This window comes from Lichenostomus cassidix, chromosome 7 (assembly GCF_008360975.1).
Source record: "Lichenostomus cassidix isolate B80296 chromosome 7, HeHo_3.0, whole genome shotgun sequence".
Classification (NCBI taxonomy): Eukaryota; Metazoa; Chordata; class Aves; order Passeriformes; family Meliphagidae; genus Lichenostomus; species Lichenostomus cassidix.
Window position 1 is genome coordinate 16,629,334 of NC_139488.1, and position 19,317 is coordinate 16,648,650.

Sequence of the window (19,317 nt, forward strand, 5' to 3'; positions counted from 1 at the left end):
GAGTTAGGAGCTCATTTCTTAGCTTTCTGGGTAGCTTTTATCATGGTGTTTGATTGGAATCTCCTGCCTCAGTGTCACACAGGTTGGTGGGAGCTCTCCTTTTGTCAAGTAGTCACATCCTGCCTCTTGCAAGCAGGCTGGTAGTCTGTCTTAAAGGACAGGGCTGGAGCAGTGGGTTATTTTGACAGAGGCAGCTGGGAACACATGGACATCTTGCACTGGTAGAGCCCTGTGGCTCCTGCTTCTCCTGAGATGAGGGCAGGACTGCACTTTCTCGTCTAGAATGCAACTCTGTGAGAAAGTGTAGCACTATTTATGCTGCATAAAGGAAGTTGTAGCTATAGCTCATAAAACCCAGTTAGCATCATTACTGATTGCAACACACCCCTACCTGTGCACATTCCCACATGCCCGCAGACACCCCTTTAGTGGGATTTGTACTTATGGAGCATGGAGGAAGTCTCTGGAATTACTTGTATGTGGCAGGCCAGTTGCTGACCTCCCTGAAAGCTAAGTCACTTGATATTAGCAAAGTCCTCCAGAACTAGACCAAAACCAGAACTTCTTCCTGAAGGTACTGAGAAATTTTTATTTCATTTTTGCCATGTCTAAATCCATAGTTATATACTAAAATAGACCCTTCCCTAAGGAAAAGAATGGGTTGTATTTGCCACTGAAAAGTGCCTTGCTTTTGTGCCACCATCCAGAAAAGGAAATATTCATTGGTTTTATCTTGCCAGTTACTGGAAGAGAGGAACAGTCACATGGATGGTTTTTGCTGGTGCACAGTTTGGAACTGTCATTTCCAAAGGCCCATGTCCGTAACTGCCAGGAGCAAATCTACAACCTATCTGCCGCTAGAACAAAATAAACCTAGATTTTGATCAGCTGCAGTGACCAATATGTTATAGGAGTAAAGCTACAGAACAACTTTTCTGTTGGCTTCTCTTAAGATCTCTCTGCTTTTTTATAAGTATGCTCTCATGGTAAGCACACTGGTGGGAACACACAATCTTCCCAAATAATGCCAATGCACTTTAATTGTATTGCACAATACAGTACCGAAAGAGCTTGGTTTTGATGCAGGAATTTCTAGCAGCAATATTGGGCAATGTTTTTTCCACAATTTAAACTTTGGGTTAGATTGATTATTTATTTATTTATTTTAATTTAACAGCCATACTTTAAGTCAAGCCAACATTTTGGCTGAATTTGTTTAATTACATTTTTAATTTAATGGTTTTTTAAACCTTCTTTTAAAATTCTAGATATAAAACTGTTCATTACCAGCTATGGAAATCATATGTGCTTTTATCAAAAATATTAATAGCCATTTCTTTAGATTTTGCCATAAGTGTTTTGCTGGAGGGGGTGGGGAGGGTCTGATTTAATTAGAAGTCAGTCCATTAGGAAAATTTTGTTATAAAAACTAGAATTTTTCTCAGCAGTAAGTTTTCATCATTTAACCATGTCTTAAACCCCACATTCCCTGTGCATAACTGTAGACTGAAAGCAGGGCACTGTGTTGCCTGAGGATTCCATTATACTTGAGCACTGTAGGAGCCTGAAGGTGTCCATGTGCCAGGTAAATGTGGCTGTGTTGAAATGGCAGCAAGAGAAGTCCCTGGTGGCTGAGACTGTGATGGTTTTTCCCACCCAGCTTTTGCGATGTTTAGCTTTCAGGTTGAACTTTCCTTTTAAAGGATAGCATTCCTACCTGCTGCTCATGCCATGGGGGCAGAGGCTATGCGTGGCACTAACATTCTACAAGAGGATAAAATTCATTGAAAGCAGCTTATCATCACTTTTATTTAAAAAGTAAAATTTTGGGCTCATCTTTCTCCTTCAGAACAATCCTATGAAAGATATGACTGGGAAAATTATATTTAGCATGGAACAAACTTTCACTAAGAGCAGCATTGAGGAAATTGGGCTCAGTTTCACAATCTGACTGATTAGCTTTTGAAAATCATGTACTGAGGCCATAAAATAGGCTCATAAAGTGTTCATACAAGGAAGGATTTTCTGAGCATATGCATTTGGCTAAGTTAGCTATACAGTGAAACAGAATACTGCAAAATTTACTGTGCTTCACTGCATAGTAAATCAACTGTCTTCTTTTTTGATATATGTACAATAGGGCATCATCTTTGATGGTTTTTTAAAATGTATGCAATATAACTGCTGGTTAATATTATTGAAATACAGGGAAGAGGTCATATTATATATAAATTCTGAAACAATGAAGGCATATTTAGTCATAACATGAAAATACTGTTTGAGAATGAAAAGCCTGCAGTGTACTACACATGCATTCCAAAGAAAACCGGATAATGTGTTTGAGCAAGTAGCCAGGTGTTCAGAAAACTAAACATCCTATTGTATTGGAAATGCCCATAGGCTTCAGGAGGCCTGATCAATCTAATCTGGTTACTCTAGGACTTGTGATCTTTACCTGATTTGAATTTTTGGTTTGGGTTTATTTTTTTTTCCTTTTTCTTGGAATAATTTTACTTTATTACTCAACAAATGGGAATGCACTGATTTCTCTTTTTAGAAAGATAATTTGTATGATGTTGGCTGAACTGTGTGACTGGATGAAACTTACATAATGTGTCTTTCAGGGAGTGACTAATTGGAATTTACTGCAAGTCGTAGATGACTTTTAAATCAATTCTGTGGAGGCTTTATAATAAGACTTTACTGATTAGGAGATTAGTACCAGAAAATATGCATACATTATCCAGCTAATACTGAGAGCAAATAGTGCTCCTGAGAACAGCTGTCTGTCCTGCACCCTGAAGGACTACTCCAGGGACAAGTTAGGAAGGTGGAGTCCCAATAGGACCAAGGCTGAACCACTCTTATGGTTGAGGTTTTATAACAAATGAGAACATTTGAAATAGCAAGTTACAATCTTTTTTTCTTTTTTTTTTTTTTCCCCTCAGTCCATATGTACAATGTAAAATCTCTCAACAGATGTCATGGTTTAAAGGCTGTTGTGTTGCTGGGTTTGGTTTTTTCAGTGCTTAAATCACTAAAATGTACAGGACTGAGGCTGCCCTGATTGCATGCTCTGCTGAGAAGTTGCTCAGCTGTTGCTTCCAGTCATTCCCTTTTCAGTTCACCTCAGTCCTGTGAAATCACATCCTGAAATTAAATTTAAGAATGATAGCCTTGCCGTTTCCTTTTCTCATGGAGTCTGCACAGCATATTGCTCCCTGCACATGCAATTGTGATTGCAAATGTTTGTCACAAACAATTACTAAAAAAGAAAAAAAAAAAGCCTTAGAAAAGTGAAAAGGAAATCACTTTCCTCTTCAGATTTCTACCTCCTTTTCATCCAGTATGTAGCAGACAGTATCTTCAGGCAGTATCTTCAGGCAGAGCAAGTTATAAAGATAATTTGTTGGAAAATGAAAGGGCTCTGGAGAGGAGACTGTGCTGGTGGGAGGGAGTGCAGGAGCCACTGGTGGAGAGCAGACATTGAATCAAAAGACAGCCAAGGGTGTTAGAAGAGGAGCAGGACCTGCAGGCAATAGAGACAGCTCAGAGCACCTGGAGCAGCAGAGTGTCTTGGGAGTGGATAGCTTCCTGCAGGATTTGAGTTAAGCCCCAAGTCTGTGACTTCACTTGTTTGCTCTGGGGGATGATGACTCATCTCTGCAGTGACTAGGGCTACCTGAGGACAGTGGCTTGTTCTCTCTTACTTTATTATCTTACATACTACAAAGTTAAAGATCTGGATCTGCCTGATGACCCAAACTGTTGTCAGGAAGGTGTATAAAACAGAAATTTTGTTCTTCAGTTTGGTTTTTGAAAGAAGGAATTTGGTCTGTGTTAAGAAAAGCATTACTTTGCAAAGCCAAACTCACAAAATTAGACAGTGGCAGAAAAATGAGCATACACATTATAAAATTGTGCCATCTGAAAGCAGTTGTATAAATTTTTATTTTTCAGTTGCTAGCTTTATGGCTTAACTGTCTTTCAATCTCTCTTTCTGGTGTACAGTACTGTAGAGCATATAGCACAGGTGAATGACTGTAAGGATAGGTGGTGAGCCCAATCTTCCTTTATTTGTAAACAGCAGAAAATGCTGTGCATTGAACAATGGGAAGCTGATTTACATGAAACCAATAAGCGGTCTCTGTTAGAGCACTGTAACACAAAGCAGTGTTAAAATTAAAATTCATAATCATGTAACTACGTTCCAGATTATAACGCATTTTCATAATTACAGCCATGAGATAGGACCTTTCCCCGTTGGGTAGTTTTGCTTACCTTTTTATTGGCATTCTTAGATTTCATTTTCCAGGATCCAGAGATCTGTTTCTACCAGCATGACTCTAAAGGGCCATTGAAAATAACTCAGTTTTCCAGAATTAAGAAAAGGGAAGCTGACAATTAAGGCATAAGTATGCCAAAAAACAGATATGTGTTCTATTAGTGATTGAAAGGGAAATTCACCCTGCTTTATCTTGCTTCTTAAGTGGAATTACGCAAAATAGTAAGAGTTTATGCTGATATGTATTGTTGAAAATCATTGCATTATTTCCAACAAGTTCAATTTTCAAAGAATTTATTTCCAGTATGAAGTTTTGGTGATGCATTTTTTTCCCTTTAAAAAAGAAGAGGAATTTTTGGTTCCAGAGAAAAGTGTAATGAAATGTTTTTAGAATTCATGACTTACTTCCTGAGCCTATTGTCACTCAAAGTTGTTTGGAGAGGATGACTCCTCTGGGGCAGGTGTAGGTCCACCTTGTTCCATAAGGACTTTCACCTGATGTAGGTCTTGGGAATTAAACTGCGAAGCGACCTTAGCTAGAAGGAAAGAATAAGCTCAAAAGCCTGCCTACTTCTTCCTCCCCTTATTCCAGACTATTTTCACACTTCGTGCAGATGAAGTGGTCGGTTTGTGCCACCTCTTACTCGTCACCTCAGTTTTCTTAATCTCCTGTTGCCATGGAGTGTTAACGCACTTGCAAGGACGGACAGAAAAATGCCAGAAGAGCATTCACCTGCAGCAGAAAGGAGTGGTTAAAAGCAAGACAGGCAGATTGAGGTATTTGTTGAAAAAGTGTTTCTTGAAAGAATGAGCAGCCCCCTGCCTGTATTGAAACAGAGAACTGAGTTAGACCCCTGTATGAGCTAGTAATGCCCGACAGCATCATCCTGTATAATCTGTAGCCAGTGTTTCGATTATTAGTTGTATTGCACACTGGTGTTTGGTGAAGCATCAGCCTTGATCCTTAATCTCTGCTCCGTGACCTTGTGCTGAAACCCAGCAGATTTTGAAAACCTGTCAAGAAGGTACAGGTGGCCACACAAGAGAACAGGAGAGGGGCTCCCAGTGAGCACTATTCTCAGCTGTATTGGCAGGACTGAGCTAATCTGGAACACTGTGATCCAGCTGCAAAGCACATACCAATTCCACGCAGAAGCTTGTGACAAACTGTGCTTGTCTTTGGTTTTTGACTCAGGAGAGATAAAAATACCTCTGCTGCAGCAGGGAGAGCAGTTGCAGTGCGGCAGCCTGTGCCAGGGGGAGGGAGGGAGGGAGGGCTGTACGCTGGCTGTCTGCACAGGCAGGCTGTGCACAAGGAAAGGTCTTCTGGCACCCTGCATATCAGGAGGGTGGTCATCCCCACGGTGGAAAGCTTTGCTGTGGTCAGATCAAGGGTCCGTTTTTGCTGTCTCTGACAAAGACCGTTCACACATGGTTGGAAAGCACTAGTAGAAAAAGGGCAGAGTCGTGTGGCCGTCGTGGTGACCCCTCCCGGCTGTCAGTGCTCAGCTGGTGGGCAGCTCCGGGGGCATATGACATAGTCTGCCCTGCTCTTTTGTGAGCCCCTTGATTTTGGCTCCTGTGACAGTGAGTTCAGGGCTTTAATGGTTGTGTGAAATAGTTTCCTTTGGTTTGTGCGAGGGCTGGCCAGGACCCGACTGCCCTGTGCACATTTCATGGTCAGTTGTATCCTTCCGAACTTCATGTTTCTGTCCAGTGGGAGACTGTGGTCATTCACCCTCTCCAGGATCTGTGAATTCCTGCAGGGAGGTGTCACCGGCAGTCCGGGGTTCAGGGCTTTGCTGGATGAAGTGTGCAGTGAACTTGGGGTGACATTTGTGTTCACGTCCCTACAAGATGTGAGATTGGTGAGCTTGTGTTTACACGAAAAGAACTGAAAACTGTAATTTTAAGGGAAGAGTGGTGCCCACCAGCGGTCCCATCACCCGCTCCCGGCCGTACGCCCTGGTGCACAGGCCACCTCAGCCGGGGGGATCGGGAAAAACCGCTTCCCGCCGTGTCCCCTGGGGCAGCCGGTCGCTGCTCTACCTCCCGCGGCACCCCCCAGGAGCGCAGAGGTGCCATTTTCTAGCGGTGCGTGGCTGCTGCCGCGGGTGCCTCTCGCGGAGCCCCGGAGGGGCCGTGCCGGGAGCCGCGCCGTGAGGGAGGAGCTGCCCCGCCCGCCCCGCCGGGCCCCCATTGGCCGCGGCCGCCCCGGGGCGGGGCTGCTCCGCTCCGCTCCGCGAGGGGCCGCGACGCCCCCGCGCCGGGCAGCGGGCGGGAGGAGGGCGCGAGGCGTGCGCGTTCCCGCGCGTTCCCGCGCCCCCCGAGCCGGCCGCCGCCGATGGAGGGAGCGGCCGCGGGCTGCGCGTCCCCGCCGCCGGCTGCCGCCCGCCCCCGGCCCGCCGGCCGCCCGCCGGCAGCGCCGAGCCCCGCGCCCCGCCGAGCCCGTGTCCTCCATGGCCGCGCCGCCCGCCCCAGCAGCCTAGGCTGCGGCATGGTCCGCGCCGCCCCGGCAGCCCGAGTGTGACACAGCCGGGCCTCCGCGCCAGCATGCCGGCCAGGGAGCCCTGGGCAGCGCACCGAGCCAGCGGCACCGCGGGGCACCGCGGGCAGCAGGGCCGGCAGCGCGATCTGCTGCTCGCAGCCTTGGGCATGAAGCTGGGCGCTCGCAAGGCGTCTGTGTCAATCTGGCAACCTCTTAAACTCTTTGCTTATTCGCAGTTGACGTCGCTCGTCCGAAGAGCAACTCTGAAGGAAAATGAACATGTTCCAAAATACGAGAAGGTTCATAATTTCAAGGTAAGACGTTTTCCTACCTAATTTCTTTATCACAACTGGGACTTTATAGCTAGTGTTTTGAAATGGGTCTCGTACTCCAAGGAAATCATATGTATGCAGACTGACTTTCTAGGAACTTAAAAGCTGCAAGTAAACCTCATTGCAGGTTATATCAATTAGGCACGTTTAGAACATAACAGTAGAGGAACTGGGATTTGGTTATTGGCTGCTTGTGTGCACGCATTTGTTTCGATACTATTTGCCATATCTAGGTTATCTCTTTTATTTAGAATTGGTTTATACTGAGAAAGATGCTGAAGGTGAGAAAAACAGGCAAAGTTTTCTTTCCACTCGAATGTAGTCCGGTTTTACTTTCAATGCCAAAAAATCTCTTACATTTATGGTTAGATGATTAAACTGGTCTTATCTCAGTTTGCACCTGGTACATAGCTTTGGAGGTAAGAAGTGTGTTCTATTGCATCTGGATTGAGCAGATGGTTTGCATTTCCCTTAGGTTCTGGCTTTTCTCCTGTGTCAATGAATTGAGTGTGTTGAAACCAGCATGGCTTATACCATGGGGCTGTTGGAGGTGATGGCATGAGCAGCTACCTTGTGTTTTAATAAAATTTACTTAGCCTTCTTTGTAGGTTCTAATTATTGTTTTAATTGCTTTAAATAACCAGTATTCTTTGGGAAGAGAGATACATGTCAATACAATGTATTCGTGTTTTATGTCTGTGTCTGTTATAAGTATCCAGTAAGGATTCAGTAATGTAACCTTTCGGTGGTCACATATATTTGATGATAGGCAGTCTCAGTTTTAAGACTACGTAAACTGATGTTTTACTGAATTCCTGTAGATGACAGTACAAACTTCGTATATATGATTTGAAGGCCAAATGTTATCTTTAATGAGGAAAAAAAAAACCCCACCAATTTAGCTTTTATTTCTTTTAAGAGAAGGGATGATTGTTAACATAATACAGGCATCTGATGATCTAAGTATCTGTTATATCTCCTGTTTTCAGTTTTGATTTCCATCACACACATGGGTGTGTGGGAATGTCCACATGCATGCACATATATTAATTTACTTGTCCTCCGTCAGATTTTATTTAAACCACCTTCTGGCTTTGGAGTACATATTATCACCAAAACTGGAAACTTTATGTGATTAGGATGTTTTGTTTTATTTGAGTTCTTCCATAGAGCACGAATTTGAAAACCATGTACAAAATGGTATGTAAGAAGTGTTTAATATGAATGCTTGGCATAACGTAATTGTGCTGGCTGTCAGTTCAATGCAGAACATTTTTTCACAGGCTCCTGAGGTGTCCTAAATATCTGCAATGTCTTGCAATTTTCATTTGTTCCTTAGAGTTTTGAGATTATTCTTGCAGATGCCAGCAGATCGTGATTTTCCATGTATTACAGTGTATGTAGGATAATAAGTATTTAATTTTGCACATCTGTGTTCCCTAGTTGCTTTTTTTTAACAGCCTGAAACACATATGTCTTGAAAATAATCTGATAACCTGTTTTTCATTCATTTGGGTTTGTTTATTTCTTTTTCTTCCATAAACTGTTTATGGAAAGTTTAGGAGCTGTGAGTTTTCCAGTCTTTTCCAAAACTGACTGTGTGTCTGCTCCAAGGTCATAGCCATGGCAGAAACTTTCCACACGGGTTTTCTTTATAATACTTGTGCTGTAGTTCCTTTATATGTACTGTTGCCAGAAAAATATACCTTCAGAAGTAACTCTATTCTCAAGTCCATGGAATGGAGTCACCTTTCACAGATAAATTTTGCTATAAAAAACTAGAAGGGGACCAGCCCCTTACAGGGTTTGCTGCAACCTACCTACCCATGGAAGGAATGCTGCTGGTGTTCATGAAATCTAAATGTGGCCATGCTCCCATTAGAAAAAAAGCAAAAACATAAGCTCTTAGTAATTCCTGTGTTATGGATCTAAAATGAATGGCCATCGTTAGCTCATGTGCTTGCTTCTCTCCTGTATCATTTCTTCATATCTGTCAAATATTTTTCCTCATATATATAGATGTCATCATTTAAACTGTCTGCATGGGTCTCCTAGGTTGCCTGACAAGTAGTAAATCTGCCACCCATGAGGGGAGGAAGGAAATGTCAGGCCCAGAGTCTTCAACCTAGACTTTTGAAACAAAACAAGAAAAAACAACTCAGAAATAAAATAAATTTATCCAGTTCAGCTAATCAGCAGTGACTGCTGTCCCCAGAGGCTCCACAGCAAACAGGAGGGTCTCTGCTGCTTTGTACCTCTGCAGCTAATCCGCTTTTTGTGCTGCAGGCACAAGGCGCCAGATAGGAACCCCTAACCCTTTCCCAGCTGCTTCTTTGATCAGTCACGTTGCTGCTGACAGAAATGAAGGGGTCTCAAAAATCCTTTTATACTGAAAATGCCGTGGCATCCTAGCAGAGAGGGGAGAAATGGAGAATCGCAAATGCACAACAAGCAGCTATGTTTTCTTGGAGAGGGAAAGATGACAGCAGCAGCCACTCCAGAGACAGGCTGGGGTTAGCAAACATCCCAGGGACTTGACCACAGGCTAGGGGACCTCAGTTCTCCCTGCCTCCCTGCACCTCCTGTCTCTTTGGGGCGGGTAGGAGGGGACAGAGGTGCAGTTTGAGCTCTTGGACTCTGTTGCCTGCAGCGAAGCTCAGGTAGAGGAGCAGTGTAGTGAACTGTCGTTACAGGAGTGCAGTGCCTAGGGGAGGGGTAAACATGAAAGCTGCTTTTAAATCATCAAGAGGTCTGCTGAATAAATCCATTAACCTATGATTTGCTCCAAGGGTTGTTTGAAAGAAGAATGTAAAGACAGTTTTACTAGGAGTGCTGACATGGCAGGGGTTTTGAGAGGATTTAATCTTATTTAAATCTCTTGGAATGTGAGTTGTCTCCTGCCTGAAGGGAACAGGCTGGGTAGCCAGGATGACAGGGAGCTCTGCAAGCAGAGATGGTCGGTAATGATCTCCAACTCTGTAATATTCTTCTGGCTGGGGAAGTCTGGTCTCTCATGAGCACATCTCAAATGCAAATACAGAGTGCCTGAATTCTCTTAAATTAATCTCCATAAGTAAAGAAAGGGATGATTATTTATAAATGTCGGTTCTGACTGAGTTTTAAATGTGTCCTTCATGATGAAAGCTAGGTATGAAAAATATTTTATTTTTAAGCATATTTTTGCCTTTTCTAATTTATAAAAGAAAATTAATATTTTTGTGTTCTCCTCTATAAATCTAACATAAAAGATCCATTTTCTAATAATTCAAATACATCAGATAAAAGAGACATACATCGTTTGGCACAGCATTTTATTTAGCTCTAATTGAATAATAGAATTTAAAGGTGAGTGCGACTTGATTAGGTCTATCAAAAAGCATATTTGATTACTCTGGTTTTACTCTGGTTTTCTGAAATCCAGCACGTTGAATGAGATCTCTTATAAAATGAATCATTAGACCAAATCAGGACAATCACTTCACCATCCTCAAAATTTCGTCCCCACCATTTCTCACAGAACGGCTTTTTCTTTCTTTCGATTCACTTACCCATTATGGGGAATAAATCTCTTCACAACTTCTGGTACAAATGTATCTATATGGACAGGGCTGTGTGTGTGTGATGGATATCAAGCTCATTCTTCCACCCAGCGTAGATCAGCAAGAGCATCTTCTGTTTGGGAGCTCGGGGAGACCTGTGCTCTCTGAAGTGCTGACAAGGAGCATAGTTGAAACCAGTGGTGTTATTTTCTTACAAAAAGAACATAATCACAGGAGAAAGCTCTGTAAAAAAGAGTGACAAAGTTCTGTAACTTCATAGAAGTGGACAGAATAGATTCACACCTAATCATTCCCATAAATTTTTGTACCCCTGGACCCTACCAAAAAGAATGCTTTTTACTGTCCCTTACAATTCTCACAGTTGTTTATATTGTCCCCAAAATGCAGTAACTGTGATAGCTTGTAAATTAAAATAAAATTTCTTACCCAGCTGATATTTAATCTGTTCAGTAAGTTTAAGGGTCGGAAGCAGCTTAGCATCCACCTCCTGGACAAGCAGATGAAGGAAGATCTTGGGGCAATAGAGGAACCACAAATTTTAGGGGAAAAGGGGCCTGTGGCAAGGTGCCATGTGGATTGAAAATGAGAGGACAACCAGGGGAAGCTCTGGGTTGGGGTGTGTGAAGTGGGCTCTAGGCCAAAAGACTTAGAGAGCAGGGTGATCTGAGTTGGATTTTTTTTCCATCTTCTCTCTCTGCTGAGGCAGTTTATTAGGGTAGTGAACACACATAGGATTCCCTGTGCTCAGTCTTCTGCACTTTCCCACTCTTCATCTCCTCATCTCTCCACTTCTGCTCTACATCCCATAGTTTTTTGCTCATAAAAAAGATAAAAAAAAAACCCTCTGCCCTGAGTCCACCCTGTCTGACATGGAATATCTTCTTCATCTCTTCACCACCTGGTGCTGTGCTTTGGACTTGAGCACTGACCTCACTCCTTCGCCTGTTGTTTGCGTGGGGCTGGGGAAAACGATAAAACTATGCCAAAAAATGTTCATGGTAAGGAGGGCAGTTATGAAAGAGGAGCATTAGCTGGGATTTATGGGATGATAGCTTAAAATTAAGAGGAAAGTGAAAATTTGAGATTAACAGCAAGAAATTCCCTGGGTAGCGAAACTTGTTCGTCAGTGCAATAACCTCCTCATCCCTTGGGAAATTTAAAATGAGCGTGGACAAAACACCTTAAAGGTCTTTACTCCCCTCCAGCTTTTGTGACTCATGGGACCTTGGGAAGTTTCTATCCCTTGGCAGATTACAGGTGTTCCTTTAGACATTCTGGCTCCTGATGACTTGAGCCAGCAGAACACCCTGCAGGTGTTTTCTTAGTGCCAGTGGTCCAAGGCACAAACCCACTCCTCTGCCTGGATTAGTGCCATGGTACTTCACTGAAGCACAAAGGTGTCTGTGCCTGTCAGGGCTGGACTGAAATCCATGCTTCCATGCATCATTTTCTCCAGGACATTGTCTCGTTTCTCTCTTGCTCTTCACAAAATAAGTCTATTTCCAGAAGACTTAATTTTTGCTATCTTTTTGTGCAGTGCTTGGTACTGTCATGCTGTTCCCTAGTTGCTATCTTACTAGTGCTGACGGTACAGTCAATTAATTGTAATGAGTAACAGTTGCAAGGCTGCTTGTTAGATCAGTCAACATTCACAACATAATTCCCTTTCAAGCCAACGCTTCTTCTAGAGAGATGTTTTTCCACGGTTGCTTAAACTAAGTCAGCCAAGATGCTGATGAGCCTTGTTTGTTGAGATTCCTCACCTTCCTCCTTGACTGAACCAATATCCTTTCAGGATGCTTTGAGGAGTTTTCTCTCTGAGGACAACCCATTTGAAAGACCAAATGGGGACCTCCAGAGCAGAGACAACGTGCTTTTCCAGAAGTAACTGGAGGTAGAATATAACCTTCAATATGCACAAGGGATGAAGGCTCAGGTAAGGACCAGTCTGTATGGGAAAGAGTTTGCTAGTACAGACAGACTCAAGCATCACTTTAATGGAGAGGCTGCTAACTTTAAAAAGAGTTACTCTGCCAATGAAACTTGTACCACATCTTTGAAACAAATAAACCCACCTGGCCCTGGCCCAGATTTCACTGGAGTAATTGCAACTGTGCTGGGTGCTTTGCTAGTGTAAAAAGTCATAGCAAATCACTTCCATGCCACATCTTATTCTAACAAGAGCTGCTCAGTAGAGCCTTTCCTAAACACGGGGAAACTGGGAGTTGGAGAAGCAGAAGAGCTGCAAAAAGACCAGAAACTATAACAAACTCTTTCTATATTAAGCAGAGCCATTTTTCTGTGACTTCTGACATGAACTCATTTCTATTTCTGATGTTTTGCAAACTGGGGCAGATACGGATTTGGGGTAAATTGATCTAGTTCCGCTGAAAAGAGGATGCTGAATGTTTTAGTAGGAACAGAACTGGCACTGGACATATTTTCAAAATATCTTTAATTGAGCCACTGCACTAATATGAATATTCAGAGAGAGAGAGAGCTGTGTGCCTCTAGCATAGTCTCTGGGGAGAGTCAGTGTATGTTCCCACAGATAAGAAAACCTCAGGAAATTGGATGTTTCTATTAGGCTCCTAGGACTTGAGGGGAAAAAAATTGTTTAAAGGCAGGGAAAATACCTGGAAAACATAACTGGAAAAAACTTCCACAAAACTTCTGAGAAGACCTCATCAGCTCTATGTTGTTCCTTCTGAAGCTCATAGTTATATTATAAGACAGTTCAATCCAGAAAAGCTTTTAGGCATTCATGGATTTTAGTCTCCTAAAGAATTTATTTAATGTTACTTGCACTTCTTTACTTTTTTGAGGAAAGCCAGGGCTTCTCCAAAGCATGTTCCAAATAGCACAATATTACCTATCTCTTTCTGGTTTCCTAGTGCTAGTCCTTGAATTCAGGCTTTGCCACTCTTTAAAAAATAAGAAAAAGAGAGAGAAAGCCTTTTTTTAAAGTCTTAATTTATTTAAGCTACAATTTCTTCCTACCACACCAAGAGTTTTATTAGTCCCCAGGTGTGGATCCTGTGAGTTTGCCATGTGCACAGCCCAAAACCAGACCAGCTCATTTCTGTGGTAAAGCTAGGAAGTGCTCTGCTGGGAAGGACTGGGACTTTGCCTCTAGAAGTAGTGCACATTATGCTCTCTCATCACCAACAGCTTTTTCTCCAAATTAGCCTTAGCATCATGACAAAAGCATTTATTTAGGAATCTCTCAGGGGTTTGTATTCAATTTAGATCATCACATATAGCACATATGGTACCTATGTATATAGAATTTTAATTCTAAGGATTTTATTCAATTTTCACCTCTAGTTTCAGAATTTTTTGTATGGAGGCTTGTATCAAGCATGGGTCCTGGAATAAAATGCAAAATGTTCCAGTTTCCAGATACCAATTTAAAGAAAATCTACTATTCCATCCTGAAAAAAAGGTGGCCATTTTCACTCAATTCACAAGCAAAAAAGCCAACAACCTGCAATTCTCATTTTTTGCTTCGGCTCTTGTAGAGCACAAACTAACCTCAATTTCCAGTTGTTGCCATCTCTGCTGACACAGTCAGTGCAAACCAGAGAGTAAACAAGATCTGACAGTGCTTCTGGCTCCAAGTGGGTGAGGACATGGAGGGAGGTTGTCCTGCTCCACATTCTCAGTGCCCCCACCGGCGATAGCAATGCTATTTATACCCCATGCTCTGAGCGAGGCAGCACTCTGACAGCATCTCTGCTCTCAAGAGCTGCTGCACAAAGTCCTTGGGGAGGTCCCAGGCTGGCTCCCCATGGTTCACACCCCAGCTGGGCTCAGCAGTCAGCTCTGGTCCTGGACAAGGTCTGTTCCAATGGTCTCTGTTATGTTCATTTATGTTTCACCTTCACACGAAAGCTGTTGCCTTGCAGATATTGCTCTGCCGTGTGGGTTGTCATGGCAGTCTTTTTGCTTCTCAGATTACTTGTCAGCAGCAATGTTTTCTTCACAGGAGAATTACTGTGTGCTAGAACATTCAGAGTGCTTTGAGACCCTTGTTTTAGAGGCACCATCTAATCATCATAATATATACAAGGATAAATTGAAGCATTGCCCAAACTGATGGTTGAGTTTCTCTCTCGTCTCTCTTCTTTACTCTTCACATCCAGGCAATCTCTGCCTGGTCCAGGGATGGATGAAAAGGACATGCCTATTGGATGCCAGCAGGGGTGCTCTCAGTGCCTGATAAAATCAACTGTGACAGGGAAAACAGACGTTAATAATCCAGGCTGAGTTCATCATTTTAATTGAGATTTACAATGTCTCCCGTATTCAATTAAAAGCTTGGTAAAGTCCCAACAGGCAGAATTCAGTTGATGGAATTGAGAATCAGCTAGGACCACTGAGCTGACAGTCTCCATCAGCAGTGTCTCATCATCCTTGGGAATTTGTTTGAAGGACGGAATAGCCAGCAGTCCTGAACCTTTGGAGCACCATGTGGTGCAAATGCTGGGGGTATGCCACATGTTCAGTCCCTGGTGGACTTGCTCTCCTCTCCAAGTACCAACAAGGCTTCTGCCTAAAAGGGCTCTGGTAGCCCAAGAGTATAGATCAGCAATTTTTTTTTTTCCATCCTTTTTCGGGGTGATATATCCCATCCCAAAACAGAGGATAACACCTGGATTCTCTGGGAAACATTTTTTTATACTGTCACAAACACTTCCGTTTTATGTGTTCAGTGTTGGCTTTCTGTAAGCATGGGTTTTCAAATCCAGTCCTGTTTTCTTCCCATCAGTGGTTTTGCCAAGGCTCTGCTGATCCACCATTTTCCTTCATACCACCACTGCACAGCACTTCACTGATATTTTCTCATTCTCTTCCTCCCTGCCTTGACAAGTGATACAATGTAAGTCTCCCAGTTAGGAATGCAAATAATCTGCTCGCTTGTTCTTGGTCTTTAGGTAGCAGTCAAGGGTAGGTGAATAACTGCCTGGGAAAAACCAAAAGCATAAAAAATAAGTGGAGTTAAAAGCTGCATGGGTAACTAACTTCAACTGTGACCTTTATAGAGCCTGAGAAGTAATGGGTAGAGATCTGCTTGAGGAGTTCACAGCTTGTGGTATAATCTGTTGTCAGAGCCACTGGGTCATTTTTTATTTGGTTCTCCTAAAAATTTGTCATTTCTAAAAAAATTTTAATTAAATGCAAAACAAAAATAAGTGAAATTCTCAAGCAGTCAGAGTTGCTAATCACAAGATTTAAGCTATTTTTCCTTGGGTATAAGAAAATAACTTTCAAACCTGAGCAAAAAACCATTCTCCTGTGTAGATCACAGTAGTTAAATGTTTGTTATACCTTGTTGATAATGCAGTAGAGTTCAAAATAGAAATGCCTAGGTGTAAACCCAACACGAGGCTCTCCTCTTACCTCAGACTTGGAGGAGAGCTTAGTAATAGTATTTTATCTAGTTTCTGAAGCAGATAATTTCCTTTAAAATTAAATAGACTTTTCTTTTAATTTTTTTTTCTCCTGGAATTTTACAAATTAAGATTGAAACCAGTTTTATTTGCTCTCCCACTCACTCATTTTTGAGGTTCTTTTTAAAAATCACTCCCATTTGGAAAGAGAGAGAAGAAGATTTTTGGGTGGGAGTGAAAATGGAAGGATTGGGAGATATAAAGCCAGAGTTGGCAATCCTGCTCTCTCACATTTTATAAGACAGTAAAATCTGCATATGGCAGATGCTCTTTTTACAAGGGGAAAGAAACCCCTTGTAATTTAAGTCAGGATCTCTGGGACTTTGCTGGGTGTGTTTTTAGACATTTTTCTGGAAAGCATCTTTCAGTTTTGAAAGCAAGTTGCTTGGCAGGTTTTTAGAATGGGAAATTAAATATAAACATCAGGATGCTGTATTAAACAGTGTCATGTAAGAAATGCAGTATTGTTTGCAGACACTGGCTCTTGAACTAGCAAAGGGATGCTAAGGTGTTTCTTTTTAGCTGCCAGACCCCACCCTCCAGGATGAACTAGGATTAGAGGCTGTTCTGACCTACCTCAGAAGACCAATTTCTCAGTATTTTTGGCATCACTTACTGTGTCTGCTTTAATTCCCGGAGAGGATGTGTGTTCAGACGAGTGCAGGGTTAGGGGTCCAGTTCCACTCCACTGTAGTGGGAAGATCAGTGCTCTGGCACCACTGAGCTTTGGGAAAAGACAGCACTGCTCAGAAAGCCCTCAGAAACAGAGGCTTCAGAGCTCATCTTGTGGGGTTGTATACACCGGGGCTGGAAGGACATTATGACCTTTGGGTGTCCTGATTAATATTGCCAGAGAACCTCCCTGTTGCATCGCATATGAAGAATGAAGCAAGGTAGAGCATCATGGGACACAGAAAAACCTACCCTCACCTTTTAATCTGTTTTGAGTTTGCAATCAGAATAATGGATAAGAAATAGTAATTTGGATGGAGCAGCATAAAGCAGAGCAGGCTCTGGATAAATCTCACTGATGATATGGAAAGGCATTTTGGTATTTGGGTCAAGCCTGGCTGTGTGGGATGAGACAACAGTGCTAATGATGCTGAGACAGTGGTTCTGAAGGGCAAAGTCAGTCCTGGTCTTGTGAAGGGTGACCACTGCATGCGGTGTTGGTAGGGAGGAGGAGAGTCCACCTTGTTCTTGTCATTTTTAAGTTGATCATGAGTCATGTAAACTCTTCTGAAGGGCAAGCTAAGAGCCAGGGTGTCAGGGGAACTGGCTGTGGTAAGAATCCAGGTGAATCATAGTTATTAGACACTCAAGAGAAACTGAGCTCATTTTAAAAGTTTGTAATAATAAAAATGGAGGCAAAAAGTTGGACTGGTAGATTTGGGATGTGATAGACCCTGCAGAAGAGTTTTCAAGGAGGAGATGGAAACATGCAGACCATGGTGGGGAGCAAGATGCCAAGAAGAAAGGATGGTCACTGCTCAAACAGCCAGAGATTGGAGATCTGAGGTTTAGTGAGCATCAGCGCTGTGGACGGCTCTGGAGAAGCCAAGTTGTGACTCCAGCACCTAAGGACAGCAGTAGAAATGCTTCAGCAAATACCACTTTCTGTGATTTGAATTTTGATGAATTGAAATCAGCAACCACAGAGACACAAAGTAGGATAGTATAATTCTTTTCATTTAGAAATATGTGTCAGCCATTTAGAATAATGTGTCAGCCAGCATTTTAAGGAACAAAACAAAATTCCCCCTCCCTTGCAATGAGATACTAAAAACAGCATACAAAACTGAAAAGTATTCTGAAAAGAAATTCTTTATTGTCCAGACTTCTGAAATGTCTTTTTTTGTTTCAATTTTCCTCAGCAAAACTTTCAAGAAGTATTTTAAAGAGGTATGTTTCGGGGGGAATTTGACCCAAAAAAAAAAGTGGTGACTGAAATGATGCCTTCCTTTTTTCCCTGAAAAGGTTCTGTTAGTCCTGCAGGCATTAAAGTGCAGTGCTTTGCTTGAGGATATTAGAATGTTCTTATTCTGGGAAGGGAACACTGCCAAAAACTTGGATAAAAACCACCAGGCTGAGGAAGAAAGCCAAAAGGATGTGGGTAGTGCAGGTGGGCAACGGAATGAGCGGTGTGAAAAAATCTCTTTGTGGTGAGAGGAAAAAAGAAGATGGAGATTACAGCTGCTGACAGTCTTGCCGTCGTTTGCTTTGTGGAAGTCAGCCAGAGGTGCAGGGAGGAGAGGCTTCGTGGAGCACATGTCACCTTCCGAAGGCGTGGGATGGGTGGGGACACAGCGGGCAGGGCTGGGGGCAGGCAGCCTGTGCTCTCTTTGCACCAGGCAGTCAGGGGCCTCACTTAGCACAGATGTGCATGTAAATTACTTGGGAAATTCAAAAGTAACTTTCCAGACAGTCAAAGCAATCTCTCTTACTGCTGCTCCGAGGGTACCAAAAACCCAGGAGGCTGCAGACCTTCCTTGAGCCAGAACTGAACTGTGCTCTGAATTGCAGGGTACTGCTCTGGGTTGTCACTTGTGGGGATAAGTGTCAGCTGGATCCAGCTGCCTCTTACATCAGTGGCATGGGAGACACTTGCCACCTCAGTCAGGCCACTTTGCCTGTTGGTGTTGCTAGCCAGAGCTCTGTGCAGATGTGAGGGGCACACATTTCCACCAGATCTCCTGCTCCACACTGATCCAACCAGGCACTGCACACATGTGAGGTTACTGCTGCTCCCAAACCCGCTCAAGAACTCTGAGGAACCAAGTGATTTCAGCCTAAAGCATTTTTACTGTATTTCACTGCAAATTTCATTTCTTTATGATCATCAGCTACTGATTTTATTTTCAGCCTGTCTGTTCTAAATAGCAGCTCAAGGCCTTTTACACTGACTAAGGAAGTAATGATTTTCTCTGTAGAGAATCCTGTGGTTTCCTGCAGCAGGAGCTTTATCACAGTAAAATCAGAAGCAGTTTAATGGTGGCTGCAGGATTTGTAATAAGCATGTGGGCCAGGCTTGAAAGCAGCATTGGAGTTTTTTTCTTCTTTAGCTTTGAATTTTTTCCTGGTTCAGTGGATTTTTTTTTTTTTTCCATTTTGGATTTTCAATACGTAGCATTAGTCTGAAGAGAATTCATTTCCTTTTTGGAGTTATTCTAAACTGGAAAGTCTCTAGGCAAATTGACAG

General features: G+C 42.8%; 1 protein-coding gene across 2 annotated transcripts in view; it reads left to right on the plus strand.

Annotated features, from left to right (window-relative positions):
* Positions 1 to 19,317, plus strand: part of CHN1 (chimerin 1) — a 94,626-nt gene that overhangs the window by 58,504 nt on the left and 16,805 nt on the right. For both annotated transcript variants that reach the window (XM_085066403.1, XM_085066404.1), the window contains exon 7: positions 7,010 to 7,087. In XM_085066403.1, the coding sequence (XP_084922529.1) occupies positions 7,010 to 7,087 (78 nt within the window). The remainder of the gene's footprint in view (positions 1 to 7,009; positions 7,088 to 19,317) is intronic.